Raw genomic sequence first — 16,610 nt, forward strand, 5'->3', positions numbered from 1 at the left:
TATAATATTAACATTAGGGTCACTTAGGAGACATTTTCAAAAGTGTTCACGTAGTGGTTGGCAGTACTCCAACTATTTATAAATACCCTAATGTTCTGATTCTTTGAGATTAAAACATTATATGATTGAATCTTTATACATTATCCAATTAGACCCTATTTGTATCTAGTATATAGACAGATGTTAAAAAATGGCTGAATTTTGAAGAAAATTTGCTTCAATGATCTCATTCTTTTATTAAATACAGCTTTATGTACCAGCACATATTATGTCTTATTCTTTTAAGAATACTCCTGCCGGGTGGTGGTGGTGGTGGTGGTGGTGGTGGTGGTGGTGGTGGTGGTGGTGCACGCCTTTAATCCCAGCACTTGGGAGGCAGAGCCAGGCGGATCTCTGTGAGTTCGAGGCCAGCCTGGTCTCCAAAGCAAGTTCTAGGAAAGGCACAAAGCTACACAGAGAAACCCTGTCTCGAAAAAAAACAAAAAACAAACAAACAAGAATACTCTTCTGGTGAGGTTAAACTTGCTAAACCTTCCATTTGAAAGGGTAGATGGTCCACTGAAGAACAGATTAGAATTCAAACCAAACAATTTTTAAATCACAGAACAGATATTCTTTAAAAGGACAACATTCGCCTTTAATCCCAGCACTTGGGAGGCACAGGCAGGGGGATCTCTGTGAGTTCCAGACCAGCCTGTATACAAAGTGAGTTCCAGAACAGCTAGGCCTGTTACACAGAAAAATCCTGTCTTAAAAAAAAAAAAAAAAAAAAGACAACATTCAATTTTAAATGAAGTTTACACAAATGGTTCACACTTTAAACATCTTAAATATATTCGTTCAGTTTGCCCCTGATTTAAAAATGAGTAATTCTGACTTCCGTAATAATATTTTGCAGCTGGGGATGCAGCTCAGATGGTAGACTGGTAGGCACAGGGCCCGGGTTCTACCCTCCAGCACCACATAAACCGTAAGCTGGTGTACAACTATAAATGCAGCACTCAGAGGTGGATGCAGGAGTTCAGGCCTGTTAAAGCTACACAGAGAATTCAAGACTGGCCGGGACACAGAAGACCCTGTCTCATTTTTAAACTAAGTCCACGAAGAAGAGCATCTACTGACAACCAAAACAGTCTTCTGTGCTGTCTTATCTAAAATGGCCAGGTGCTGATGCTGAGTTCCTGCCCACTTTCATTCTGTTCTATACAGTACCTGGACACGGCAAAATGATGACATGACCACAAAACCCTGTGGTAACAATATGATCATTTAGAACAAGAGCATTCAAAGAATTAATACCACATAAGTGTTACTGTTAGTGCTTGAAAGAGTCACAAGAAAATGAACCTTTACAAGAAGTTTCTTGGAAAACAATTCACAGTAAAGAAAAGGCTCTTAATAGCATATACAATTTTAAACTAATGAGAAAGCATTTAAAACTGAGACTTGCTAAATTTCTAGCTACTTCACATCCTGACTGTACCTTTTTCCTAGAAAATGATTCAAACTGTGGAAAGAAGACATTTCAACTGAAATAATTAAAATTCAGCCTGCAAAGTCATGGCCAAATTGGGTCAGTTAAATTCATCCTTAGAAGTAGCCAAACCAATTAAGCCTACAGTTGACAGGTTGGACTTCATAAACCCCACTAAAAATCTTCTAAACAACCAAAGAAACGATCAACCGGGTGAAGCAGCAGCCCAGAGAATGGCAGAGAATCTCTGCCAGCTATTCATCTGACAGAGAATGAACATCCAGAACATACAAACAACCAACCAGACAGATGACCCATTCAGCCTGGGACCTGAACATAGAGTTCTCAAAATAAAAGAAATAAAAATGAAAAAATTTTAAAAAGGGAAAGGAATATCTCAAAAAATTAGAGAAGAAAATGTTCACTGTCTCTAGCAATTAGGGAAATGCAAATCAAAGTAACTTCAAGGTCTCATCTTACCCCAGCAGGATGACAAAGATGGACAGAACATGGGACAACAAATGCTGGAGGGCCTGCGGGGAAAGGGAAATGTCATTCACTGTTCAAGCACTGCCAACTGGTACAGCTCCTACAGAAATCAGAGTGGAGAAGTCTCACACAGCTAAAAATACATCTGCCACGTGACCCAGCTGTCCCACTCCTTGACATGTGCCCAGAGGACTCCCATCCCACTCCACCAGTGCAGCCACGTCCATTGTGCTCTGTTTACAGCAATGGAGGTCCTTCAGTTGACGACTGAACAATAACAAGTGTGGTACACAGGGCTGGAGAGCTGGCTCATCCAGCAAGAGCACTGCTGCCTAACAGTGGCAGTGGTGGCCCAGCACTCAGAAGGCAGAGGCAGGCAGATGGATCTCCAAGTCTGAGGCCAGCCTGGTCTACAGAGCAAGTTCCATGGCAGCCAGGGCTACATCAGAGAAACCCTGTCTTGAAAAACAAAAAACAAAAAAATAAAATAAAAAATAAAACTGAATACAGCAGCCAGACATGGTAATGTCTGTCTTTAATCCCAGCATTCAGGAGGCAGAGGCAGATGGATCTCCGTGAGTTCGAGGCCAGCCTGGTCTACAGGGCTGACTATAAAAGAGGGAGGGAAGAGGGTAGAGTAACAATAAGGATGCCTGAGAAACTCATAAGAACTCATACTATTAACAATTTACAAAAAAGATAAAACACCTACATCTGTGTATAAATAAATATACATACATAGTTTTAATGAACTTTTCTCATCTGGGCTGACAATGATCTCTCCAAGACCACCTATCAAAAACCCACTACCAGGCAGGAGAAGTCCTCTTTTGAGCTGTCCCTCAGGGTTGTCCAGAGACTCCCAGAATACACAGGCTATTGCTATTGCCTTGGCTGCCCCCATAGATGGAAGGTATGTCCATATTGCTGAAGACACTGTACACTTCAGATACAGGGTGCAAAGGCCCCTGAGTTGAAGCTGACTTGAAAGTCTCCTACCAGAAGGCACCACACAAACTTCCAAAGGAGGGAAGTAACCAACAGTCCTACCCAGCTATGACATCTATGAACCACAACAATGACCATCATGGCACAATAACCCTACAGGTGCAGTAGGGTTGGGCATACAAATCCAATTTCTTTTTCTTTTTGGTTTTTCAAGACAGTGTTTCACTGTATAGCCCTGGCTGTCCTGCAACTCAATATATAGATCAGGCTGGTCTTGAACTCATAACGATCTGCCTGCCTCTGCTTCCTAAGTGCTGGGATTAAAGGTATGCACCCACTGCCCAGCACAAGCCCAATTTCTAATTGGACTTAAGACTCACTTAACAAAAAAGAAATTGTCTCAGAAACTTGCCAATTACCTAGGGCTCATGAAGTCATTGGTCTTGGAAAATGTACAACCACCACTTTACCAAACCAACACAATCCCAAGTACACTCTAACTATTTGTCCTTATACTCACAGATAAGTGCAGTCTTCACCTCTTATCAAGGAAACTTCTCTTCAAAACAGATGGAGACCACTGCAGAAAATCACAACCAATCTAAATGTAGAGTTGTGGAGCCCAGTCCCACTGGGTCCATCCACCTACGACTCACGGAACATAAGATGGGGAACATAAGATTGTAAGAGTCAGAGGACCAGGGAGTTTGCTATGATCCTGAGTCTTTCAGTAATGTCAGAAACCACACCTATGAAGGAAGTCTCACTGACATGACTGCTAAATATAACCTGAACAAGGGCAACATCAAGAAACATGCTAATGTGGATGGGGGGCTCTCACAAGGTCTCAACTTTACATAAAGGACAGGCCACTGAGGAATGCTCAGAGCAGGAGAAATCGTTTTCCTCAGGGAAGAGCACACCACTTGGGTATCCAATACCAAATTGTCAGTCCTGAAAACATTCATATGGTAACATTATACAGACTGAGGAGGAGATATATATATATATATATATATATATATATATATATATATATATATATATATATATATGCATGTAACAACAATTAGTGAAAAAAGAGGCTATAAATTTGAAAGGGAGAAGGAGAATACATGGGAGGGTTGGAGAAGGCAAAGGGAAGGAAGAAATAATATCAAAATTAAAAATTTAAAAAAAAACAACAAGAAATCATTTAAAACTGTTCTAACTTGAAAACTGATGTGTCATGATCCATCTGCAACAGAAATAAACTACTTTTAATCCCAAGGATGGTTATCTTTAATTCTTCAGAGAACAGTAACCTAGAAGTGTTGGTAAGTTGGGGAAGGGAGTCTGAGATGGCGCACTACCATGCTCACGGATAACCCTAGTCAAAGACCTCCAGAAAGAGTATTTTAAATGCTTTGTTCAGCCTCTCAGCAGCAGCCACAGCCCAGCCCAACAAAGCCTCCTCCTAAATGTGACCAAAGCCAACTTGGAAACTTCGCTTTCACAATTGCAGCTTGGCCTTCCACTCAAGACTTAAGCAAAGCTTCCTCTCACCACCTTGGCAGAAGTAGCCAACAGACAACACAGACAAAATCCTTCTGCTCATGCAAACCTTCCCATTACATTCTTGGACGCAAGAAGCTGTAACATACAGCTCACCTCAATGAAAAGGGAAGGGGGTTGTTTAAAGCTATTTTTTCTAGATACAACTTATGTCCCTGAGAATTTCTCCCTAAAATATTTGCTGATTTCTATGTTTGCCCCAGCATGCTGGCATTTTTACAGAAAGTCCTTAGATTTGCTTGGCTGTAGTTTCTAAAGGACTCTTCAGGAAATGATTCAGCTCCTGCCACGGCTCTCTAGTGTCTCAGTGTTCCCAAGTCTGCCCTATGGACTCTACTGGGTAAGTAAAGCACTCTACCTTTAATAATAAGACACACTTCCTGAACTTCTTTAGCCCAGAAAACACAACGTGCAAAACTTAGTCTCTTGTGGCAATACTCTGCTCTCACAGGTCTAAAATGAAAAAGTAGGAAATTCATTTTCATTAATTTCTTTTAATTAAACTTTTAAATCACAGCATATTTTATATATTACCACAATAAAAATATGTCTGACAAGCACATTTTCTAAACCCGGCTTATCTCTAGCACTAGAAATTCTGTGTATTAAAATGTAACCTGGTCGGTGAACACTATTTTCAGCATTTCCACTGCTCTGCGGCACTGAATCAGACCAGGAAGAATTGTCACTTGCTTCTCTTGCTTGCTCAGCTACCTTTCTTATACAGCCAAGGCCCACCTTCCCAGGGAAAGTGCTGCACACAGTGTGTCTCTTACATCAATTATCAATCAAGAAAATGCCCCACAGACATACCCACAGGCCAATCTGATGGAGTCAATTCTTCAACTGAGATTTCTTCTGTCTGTCTAGGTTTGTGTCAAGTAGACAAAAACTGTGACTGTTTATAAATACAAGTTTGGCTTTTTTTTCCTAGAAAATAACCAACAAAAACTAACTCTACATTTGTTGGTGCTCTTCCTAATCAGCTATCTAAGAATTCTAATTCAGTTGTCTCAACCTTCATGTCTTTCAGCAGACAGTCAAAATGGACATTCTTTCTTCCAACTCATCCTTTTGGACAAACAACTCCTATCCCACACTTCTCCTACACTTCAACATAGTTCTGTAGCAATGGCCCACCTAGCCCCTACCTACCCCTGGAAGAAAAGAGTCTCCCATCACACTAGGGACCTAAGGGTAAAGTGCTACAACGTGCACTCTTCTTCACATGGCCACAGAACTCCCCAGTGAGAAGTCAATCAAGCCTTAAAACAAGCTCTTCCAAAGTCTCCCTTCTACCACTGTTTTCAAGTATCGTAAGAGGATGGGTGCTCAGAGAGCAGGGTGTGCTAACCCTTACATGAGAGTCTACGGGGACAGGAGGGTAAAGGGGGCTGTTAAGTGGCACCATGGCGCACTGAGATGAGAAGAGATTACAGCATTCCTTGCCTTATAATAATTTCTACATGCATTCTATTTCATTTAGACTAGTTAAGGAAAGCCACACAGTCACTAGGGAGGTAAAGTACACACTGAAACTACAGAGCTTTGCTTTAAATTACAAGTTGCAGAATCAAATATGGGATAAAGAAAGAAGAAATCAAAGTCAGATTTGCCAACCACAAACAACCAGAGCCGGATAATTCTACGTAAATGCTAAACATACCAAAGTATAATAAAATACTCAGCATATTTTAATTAACTATACTTTGCTCACATGATAATACATGGTACCAAGAAAAAAAGTCTCTAGAAAAGAGAATTTGTGTTCCAAATTGATGGGTGCTTATTGTTCTTGCTTTGAAGAAAACTAGGTCATCACAGAGCTGGAGTATGGTGACTCAGGCTGACATATGCATCCATCAGGACCTATAACAAACCTGTAATGAACTGGGTTGTCTTAAAGAAATCCCTGAAGTATGAAAACATGAGGAATAACTAACTGGAAGTGTAATAACAACAAAGTCCACGTTTTCTAAATTTTAAAATCCCAATGTTCTGAAAAGTGAAAGTATTTTTACAACTCATTTGGCAGCCAACACTTGTCTGACTTGAACCCACAAGTATTTTTATAATGCTTCTATACTGACTGGTGGTAAAAGCCTCACCTCAAAGGATTTGAGTCTTTATTTCCCCTATTAAATGTGACTGTTCATCAGTTTCACTTGTATGTGATTATTAACGTGTGATTAAAGACTAATGCCTCAGATGCTGCTGGGAGTACTATAGCATACACACACACACACACACACACACACACACACACACACACACACACACACCTCTCAAATACCCTGAATTCTAGCATACTGGTCTCTAGGGCTTGGGGTATGGATTATAGACATGTTGCAGTTATTGATATTTAGAGCTGATCGTGTTAAACATAATAAACATAATCAAAACTTGCTCTTCTGCTGGATTACCTCCAATGGCTTTCTGGCTCATTCAGAATAAAAACTAAACTCTCTGTAACTGTCTACAAAGACTGCTGTTTTAAAAGGGCTGTGTTATAAGGCATTACTTGGTAACCTGTTAGACATGTAGTACATCAGGATCTTGCCCTGTCTATTAATCAGAAGCATAAACCTGCAAGACCTCTGAAGGTCTGCTGCTCTCACCCCCAACAGGCCATCTACTTCTCTCTCTCTCTCACTCATTTTTCTCCAGCCTCTCTGGCTTTCTTACTGTTCATCGGACAGGGAAGAGGCACATTCACTCAGCAGCCCATGCTATCTCTGTGGCTCACCCAATTCTTCACTCAGTGAGGACCTCCCTTTCCTTTATCTGAAAAGCAAAAATGCCCTGACATTCACATTCTTCAAACTGCACTGGTGATGCAGAAGCAATGGTAGAAAGGACCACTGGCATCTCAATCTCAAACAAAGAAAATCTGCTACAGTTGCCATTATATACTGCAAACACCACACTCATAAGAAAAAAGAAAAAAAAATACATTTCACTTAAGAATGTCCTGATGAAGTACTGATTTATTAAATCTCAACCCTGAAGAAACACCTTTTTTATATTCTGTGTGACAAAATGGGAACTAGGTAAGGTATAGCCATCAACATGGATAGTGACAGTATGGTGAATAAAAAAATAAATATAATAATCTTGAATAAAAACATGTATGAGATCATCAGAGTTGAGAGCTGGTAGCTGCAATTTCAAAAACATCATTTCACTTGAAAAAATGACTGACAAGCTCTGACTAATCAAACGTGGGTATTTGATAGTTATTTTCTTGAAAATGAACAAAGTAAGCTTGTCATTTCAACAAAACTGACAACATTTATTACTAGTCATAAAATTCAAGCTTTCAAGTGAAAATTAGAATCTGAGGAAACTATATCAACCATCATGAGTTTAACAGATTGTTAATATTTAAAGGCTTCCAATGAGATATATGGTTATAATTAAAGAAGGTGATTTTTAAATACACTGTAGAACGATATGTATTAACATGAGAAGATGCATATAATTTCATGAACTAATCTTTTTGAAATATCAAATACACAATAATATAATATCATATATGGGTAAAAGATCCAGTTAAATACAAGGTACACTAATGAATTTTAATGTTAACAGTACAAATGTTTCCTGATCCTGTTTCAGAATCAAATCATTTTTTATGGAACTACTACATGTTGAGGGGGTGAGGAGATAATTCGGTTGGTGAAGTGCTTGCCACATGTCTTAATTAGGGTTTTTATTGCTGTGAAGAGATGCCATGACCACAGCAAATATTAGAAAACATTTAATTGGGGTAGCTTACATTTTCAGAAGTTTAGTCCATTATCATCATGGTGGGGCATGATGGTGTGCAGGCAGACATGGTGTTGGCAACATCTTGATCAGAAGGCAACAGAAAGTGGTCTATCTCACTGAGTATGGCTTGAGTATATATGAGACTCAAAGCCTGCCTCCACTGTGACACACTTCCTCCAACAAGACCAACCCTACTACAATAAGGCTATACCTCCTAATAGTGCCACTCCCCTTTGGGGCCATTTTCTTTCAAACCACCATCCTACACAAGCATGAGGATTAAGTTTGATCCCAGCACCCCCATAAAAAGTCTGGTATGGCCAGGCGGTGACAGTGCACCCCTTTAATCCCAGCACTTGGGAGACAGAGGCAGGCGAATTTCTGTGAGTTTGTGGCCAGCATGGTCTACAGAGTGAATTCTAAGACAGCCAAGGCTACACAGAGAAACCCTGTCTTGAAAGAAAGAAAAAAGTAAAGAGACAGGTCTGGTATAGATGTGCATGCCTGTGATCCCAGTGTTGCAGAGGCAGAAACAGACAGATCACTGGGACTTTGCTGGCCTGCAAACATGGTCAGATCACTAGACTCCAATGTTGGTAAGAAACCCTGTCTCAAAAAAATGAAGAGACAAAGATTAAAGAAGCCACCCAACATGCACACACAGCCATACACAACACAAACATGCACACATATGTACACACACAAAAATGAAACTACTACTTGATAAGTTTTAATGTAGTGTCAAAGAAAATCTGCAACTATCTGAAAAGACTGTTAAAATACTTCTCTTTTTTCCAAGTGTCTGAAGCCTGTATGTACCTGTCTGAAGCTCATCACTCAAAATCACAGTCCTAAAGACAGGTGCAGATATGAATTCCAATTCTCTAATGTCAGACATTAGCTTGTAAAAATGTTGTAACAAACATAAAACACAACTCTCTTCTCTCTACTTTATAAAATCATTTTTCATAAGATATTTATTCTAGCATATAATAGCCTTAATATTATCTTTAAATTAATTGATAATTCTTAAATTAATAAATTTTAATTTTAAACACAGTGAATATAGTCAACACAAAAATACAGCTCTCGTCTCAAAGGAAATAAGATTTTTTTATTCTGTAGCCAAATTTGAATGATCAAATTTGATTTATGTTACCCCAAATTCATGTTCTAACATGGAAGCAGTTTCATAGTTTGTATAGTAAGAGAACAAAGAAAGTCATAAATGAAGACACTTTTACATAAAATGCTGGGAACACTGATTAAGCCATCTGGTTAACAGCAATGTGGAGTAACAGTGCAGGCCTTAAATGCTCAACACAGAGCCCTTGGACTGGTGGAAAACTAGGTTTTGTTAACACATTACAAAGGGTTTTGGTTGTTTTGTTTTGATCTGTTATGGTGTTAGGTTGGCACAGAGTGGGGTAAGGAGTCCCTAAAAACAGCGCAAGATAAACTGTAATTAGTCTCTGGGAGGGCAACACAACCAGCTTTTGTGTACAGAGCTTTTACGAGTCATCCTCATTCGTAACCGTAAAACATATACCATCCCGCAAAACAAAATAGGCCACAGGGCTCTCAATAACGCTGAAGAGTGTAAATGGGTCTTGAGATTAGTTTGGGTGCTAAAAACAACTTAAAACAATAGCTAGCTCACAGTAGCAGATTCTGCAGACCTGAACACCTACAATTCACCAGGCTTTTGTAAATGCTTTTAAACTTATTTTGTTGATAACTCAAAACAACCTTAAGAAGTAGGTATAATACATAAAGATGAGAAAATCAGTAACTGAGAGGCCAAGGCATAAACACAGTTAAACATCCCCAGCACACAGCCAATCCTTAACCCAGAGCCTATGATCTCACAGCACATGCTCCTAACTGTGACTGGTAACAGAGAGGCTTACCAATGAGGCAATAGTGAGAGCCAGGTAGCTCATCTACCACTACCCATGCAGTCAGAAACAACCAAACCCAATGCCAATCACTTGAGAATGGAAAGGAGGCAATCTAAGGAAGGTCACATGAAGAGAAAAGGCCAAGTAAACTGCTCACAGACAGGTATTTGAGTGGCTGCTTCAGATGCGGGTCTGAGGATTCAACACTAGGCTACAGAACACATTCAGATCACAGGTTTGGAAGGCTAGCAGAGGGATGCTGATATCCCTTAGGGCCCAGTTCACTCAAGCTCCTGATGCACTCTGGCTACTGCCAGCTTCCTTGTGGTACAGCCTTCAAAGTCTTAGGACACTTCCTAGTCACCATGTCCAGGGAGAGTGAGCGTATCTGAAATGCATTAAGGCCGAAGAAGGCTAACTCTCAGCCTACAGCATGTTCGTATCTTGAAGAGACACCATCCTGACTGGGATTAGTGACAGGAAGGGCACATACTGTCTATATTTATGCTATTAAAGTCAAAAACAGCAATCTCTTCCAATTTCAAATTCTCCTAAGCTAAAAGTTCTGCTGGGATATATAGATAAGCTCTGCATAATCTTGCATTTCCTCCTTCCTGTAATATTTGAACTATGAGTCATTTTTGTTGGGATGACTTTTTGGTGAGGCTCTAACATATGGGAGAAAAAGAAGCGGTGGCAATGCAGCACTCGTGCTTCTGCAGTGCAGCACTCGTGCTTCTGCAGTGCAGCACTCGTGCTTCTGCAGTGCAGCACGCAACCCACCATGGAAGCTGGAAGAACAGTCAAGTGGGACCTCAGACTCTCAGCAGTATTGGGGAAGGAGGGGGAGAGCCATAAAGCCAGGTTGTCGGAGTTCATCCCTGCACAATGTGTTATTAGGTGAGAGGCAGACTATGTCATCCTGAGAGAGACAGAGGTGGAAACTGACTCAGTTATGCATTTGAGAGACTAGAATGGAAAACACAGCATGCCTAAAATCTACAACAGGAAAAAAGAACATACAAGCTTCTCTCAAGAACTTTAGATGAGATTAGGAAAGCTTCAATGTACAATGGGTGACAAACAACCACTAATACTTTCTCTCTGAGTATTCTCTCACTTTATGCCAGTGACTACACAGCGAAACAGGAGTTCCACAGCTGCATTACTGTCCAGATCACCCTAACACTGTTTTTGCCTTGAATCTCTAAGTTCATGAGGCCCAACTCTTCTATCTGCAGTTCCTGAAGTAACTGAGGTGGGAACAGAATGCTCAATACAATAACGTGCTCCCTGGTATTTTCCACAGTCAAGTGGGCTGCCATCCAACTTTCCTGCCTCTTCTAACCACATCCCATGCTTCACCATATGGTGTGCAGAACAGCAGTGACTCAACATTTTGCTAGATCATAAACAGCAAACACGATACAAAGCAGTTATCGAGAGCTGAAGATTTTATAGACCACCATGGACCTCTTGCATGATACAAGTGAAATACAAAGGAAAAACAGCAAAGATGGAGGGTAGGACTGGGAATGTAGCTTAGCTGGCAGTGGGCTTAGGCAGCACACATCAGGCCCTGGGCTCCATCACCTGAATCACAGTGGCTTATTTCTTTAATCCCAGTACTCAGGGAGGTGGAGACAAGAGGAACAGAAGGTCAAGGTCATTCTCAGCTACACAGCAAGTTCAAAGTCAGCCTAGGCTAGAGATTGTCTTTATAAAATATTTAAGGATTTTTTTTTTTAAGGAAAAGGATACCTGACAGCTTCCCATGTAGGGCTTAGACGGAAGAGGGGTTCTATATTTCTGGCAGACCGATATGACTTTCTGAAAGGCAGACTGTAAGAACCTGCCTCACTTTGAGCTGCTAGCTTTGGTAATGCAGGGAAGAGACCAACACTGTGGGATCTAGGGTTATAAAAACCTGCCTGTGCTAGCTAGAACTTACTAATCAGAATTTTACCTTGGGCAAGTCAAGGGCAAATGAATATTTGTCATTATTATTACTATTCCCTGAGATATCCAATACTAAAGGAATTTTCAGGAAAATGCACATAGATGTCACTAGAAAGATTTCCAAATAAAGTCTTTAGAATACTAGTGATGCCAGAGTCTACAGAAAACCAGAGGAAAGCTCCTTGCTGGCACTCTGCAGCAAACAGCTCCTAAAGCATCTCCTCTACGACGAACAGCAAAGAGCCCGACAAAAGTGCATGTGACATAATATATGTGTGTATAATATATGCACACATCATATACACATACAAATATACACATAAAATCAAGCACGAAACACAGTGCAGATACAGATACTAGTTAAAGCCATATAAAGCAAGGGGTGATTTATAAACAATGTAAGAGACCTCTCATATGAACACAATTAGAAGTTAGTGAATTCCTACCAACTAATAAGAAGACACATGTCAACAGAATACTTAGAAGACATTACACTTGGAAGAACTTTCCAAGACATCTTTATTTAAGCTACCATTGTTTTCTCATTTCTACCACAGCACCCAGATACTGGACCAATGCCAAATATACTTCATGTTTGAAATATGGTCCAGTAGGGTTTCCAAAATGGACAGGCAAACATTATCCTAGTCTTAAATATCTAAATAGATTCTTTTGTTTAATTTGAAATTCAAGTTAAAACTTCCTAGTAAACAACGTGGCTATTCTAAAAGAAGACTGAGTATTTGATATCAAACAGCTGTGCACAAGCATTTAGTCTAAAATACTATATGCATGCTTTACTGCAGCACTAGCACTGTTAGGGTGCCCTCCAAAATGTGGGATCCTAGGACCTGGAGAACAAAAGGTCATTGTCACTGGAAAGTGAAAAGTATTATGTGATTCAAACCAACACTAGGCACAGAGAAATAATAGCAATGGAAATATTTTTCCATTGCTTTTATATTCTGTAAGAGATGACTATGTATCATTAATGAGATTTTAAATTCCTGTAATATGACAAAATAAATGATTCTCTGATAGTTCACAACTAACCATCAAATCAAATCAGGACCAAGGAGCTTTCCAGGGAGATGAACTAAGGTGTGCTCACTTAGAAATAATCCAGAGCTTACATTTTGTGTCCTTTACCTACTCCCTCATTTTATGTGTATTTTATTTAAGAACATTATCCATTATCTGTTTTTCTGTATGTATGTTTGCACTTTATTGGTTTAACATTGAGAAATAAGCAAACATGACTCCTTACAGTTAGTTACACTGGACCGAGCGTAAAGAGGGTGTCAAGACCACAGACAGGGTTTGCCAGAGGCCACAGCAAATCAAGGAGATCCCTCCCATACAAGAGTTTTCAGATGACGACAATGAGAAATTAGAAGAAATGAACAAAATGCATCTGAGTATAAACCAGAACACTGTACCACATGCTTCAAAGCCCAGTTAGGGAAGCAGCTATCCAGGTAAAAAGATAAGTCTTTCCTAGACAAACTGCACCCATTTACATTTCACAAGTGGAAAGAGGACGCACAAAGAACTCCATTTAAGCAATTTAATATCCACTTGGTGTCCAATGCAGACTACAAATCTAAACAGAGAAAATAAAATAAAGACAAGGATGTTTATAGTGTAAAAAGTCTGTCATCATTGGTCGTCCACTCCGCCCCTCCCCCCCCAAAAAAACAAACTGGAAATGGATACAATTGAAAGCATGATTTTTATTTTATCAATGAAAAAAGTAATGAAGTCACTTTATAAATAAAAAATTACCATTTTAGAACTCAACTATGCCAGTGGGTAAACAAGCCCCAGATGCTGGCAAACAGCCCCATATCTGTTCCCATACTGCATTCCTCTGACCAGAATCTCTAGTTACCAGTTCAGAAATCAAATGATGAAATACAATGTATACATGAAGTCGATGACAATTAAGCTTTAAAAAAAGATGTTTTACAAGCTTTTAAAAGGAGATCTTGTGCTAAATGCTATGGTGTCAGTAACCAACCTGAAACAGAACCCTGAGCCCTTGACACTGGAAAGGGCAGGCTAACAAAGGAGTACTTTCCATGTGCAGCCTGCCCACAGAGCACAGTCAGTGGGCCAGCTTAGCAAGGACATGCAACAACTGTCCTGAGAAAGAAAGCTTTACGGTTCTTTCTTCATGGATAACAGGTTCTTTCTTCACAAACCTTTCTAAGAATGGTGGGAAAGGAACACTTTCATAATCCACCAAAGTATTCGCTTAGGGGCTTAAATTTAGATTATTTGTAAATCTGGTTTAGTTGGCAACAAAGACAGTTCCTTCACCTGCTCTCGTCCTCTGGCTTTGCTTCTGCCGGCTTCTCCTATGAAGAGGCAGAGAAAACTCAGAACGTCCCCAAGAAGCCCTGCTCTAGCACCAAAGGACACTGAATGTACTTCCTTACCTTGGCCACTAGGAACACATTGCTCCTCCCATGAAACTGCTAACAGGATTTTACAGACCAGCACACAGCACACATTTCTCTACCAATCCCGTCATCAGCTCAGCGCCATTCCTTCCACACAGCACAATGTTCATGTAAAGAGTAAACATTACCTACACAGGGGTAAAACGGAGCCCCAAGTAATTCACATTATGATCATCTTATGATTCCTCTTGACTTCACTGTTGTTCCACTCAGCAAATCTCAATCATAATCAGAATTAGGAATTCCTAATTATTAGAACTAGGAATTCCATATCATATTTCAAATATGCTTTCTTGTCTTTAAATATAAAAATAACACAATTACCTGGAGACAATTGCTAGTGGCAATTGTTTTATAAACTATAAATTGTCATATAAACCTATATTTCTATCTTCGTTTCCCAGGCTTTCTCACAATGAAGCATATTTATTAGTGGTGCCGACTATAATATAGGATTCCATTAGAAGTATCACTAAATTACAATTTCTTTATAACATACAGTAGCTAGAGTACTGTGGTCCCCATTTCACAAAGAAAAGTTAAAATGAAAACAGTATGGAGGAGAGACGACAAGGACTTATATGAAACATACAGATTACCAACGGCCATTCACAGCTGTCCATCCAGACCCACTCTGGCCAGTTCTGTTTACTCTGTGCTCTGGCTCCTCATTAGATTTGGTTAACCGAAGATACTATCATGAAATAGGAGGACAATGTCTTTTCATAAGGAAATGAAGCTGGGAGTGTGGTGCCTGTGGAGACAGCATTATCGTAAAGGCTACTATTGATATATTAAATTTTGAGTAGCTCCAGAATATTACATATTCCACTGACAATATGCATACAATGTGTGTTATGTTTGTAAATGGCTTCCATTTCATAATAGGCTCTATACGTTAAAAAGGTACAAAAAAATAAACCTCTGTTTTCTTTTTAAGGTGTTTAAAGGGCAAATACAATGAACAGAGATCCCACTGTGCTTTCAACATAACCTTAACATCTTCCACAGAGGAACTGGCTCCTCTCTAGAAATGAACATTTTTTCCAAGTACTGAATTTAAGACTCAAACTTCTTACATTTTGCTGAATCTCCTTAAGCTGAAGGGGAAGAGGAAGCAGGGTGGCTAGTGCCATCTTGTGGACTGCCTAGAAATTGTTCTCTTTTGTTTCAGAGTTCCAGAGCTAATCATTACAAATGTTTACAAGGTTCTAAATAAACAAAATATTACGGTAACTTAAATCAAGGTTAACTTTGCCAGGACTTTATGTCAATAACTATAATAAACCACATTTGTGGGAGGAGGGAGTTGAGACAGGGTCTCACTTCAATCCAGGCTGTCCTGGAACACATATAGTGTAGGCTGGCTTCAAACTCCTGTAATCTGCCTGCCTCAGTTGCTGAGATTACAGCCATGCCCTACCATACCCAGCACAGTTATGGACTGGAGTAAGAGCCTTCTAAAGAACTTGGAATAGTTACTGTCACACCACAATACCTAATCCTTAACCTTCAGGAATTAGGATGGATAATGAAGTTTGAGGCCCCTGTCTATCAAATGGACTTTAAAAAGCAACTAGTTGGTGGAAAAGTTAGAATAATTCTCCCAGTTTTATGATATAGCAAACAAAGTTATAAAACACTGTGTCTCATAAAAAATGGGGGAGGGGAGCTTTTCATAAAAACCAAACCAAAAGAAGTTATCATGAATCTAAAATACAGTGGGATGGGTAATACACCCATAAGTCCATAACTTTTGCTCATGTGTCTGATAAGCAGAAGTTGTGGGCTGGGGTCCCAGCTCAGTGGTAATGTAAGGTGAGGCCTGAGTTTGATCCTAGCTCCATAAAAGAGCTATTATATAGCATATAAACACACACACACACACACACACACACACACACACACACACACACACACACCTCCACTTTCCCACAACAGTGAATGATACCCACCCACTAAACAGTGTGGCCTCTTAATTTGGAGACCATGTGGTTCAGCAATGTTACCACAACCTGTCTGGATTTTAAAAAACATGGACCTTGCCTA

At 39.8% G+C, this 16,610-nt stretch overlaps 1 protein-coding gene across 2 annotated transcripts in view; it reads right to left on the minus strand.

Annotated features, from left to right (window-relative positions):
• Positions 1-16,610, minus strand: part of Chn1 (chimerin 1) — a 153,749-nt gene that overhangs the window by 118,161 nt on the left and 18,978 nt on the right. Inside the window, exon 1 of one of the 2 annotated variants that reach the window (XM_036183986.1) lies at positions 1,955-2,023. The exons of the other annotated variant lie outside the window; for it this stretch is intronic. Coding sequence (XP_036039879.1) covers positions 1,955-1,985 — 31 coding nt within the window. The 5' untranslated portion in view covers positions 1,986-2,023. Of the gene's footprint in view, positions 1-1,954; positions 2,024-16,610 lie in introns of those variants that run through there. 2 annotated transcript variants of the gene reach the window in all.

The sequence above is a fragment of the Onychomys torridus genome, chromosome 4 (assembly GCF_903995425.1).
Source record: "Onychomys torridus chromosome 4, mOncTor1.1, whole genome shotgun sequence".
Taxonomy (NCBI): domain Eukaryota; kingdom Metazoa; phylum Chordata; class Mammalia; order Rodentia; family Cricetidae; genus Onychomys; species Onychomys torridus.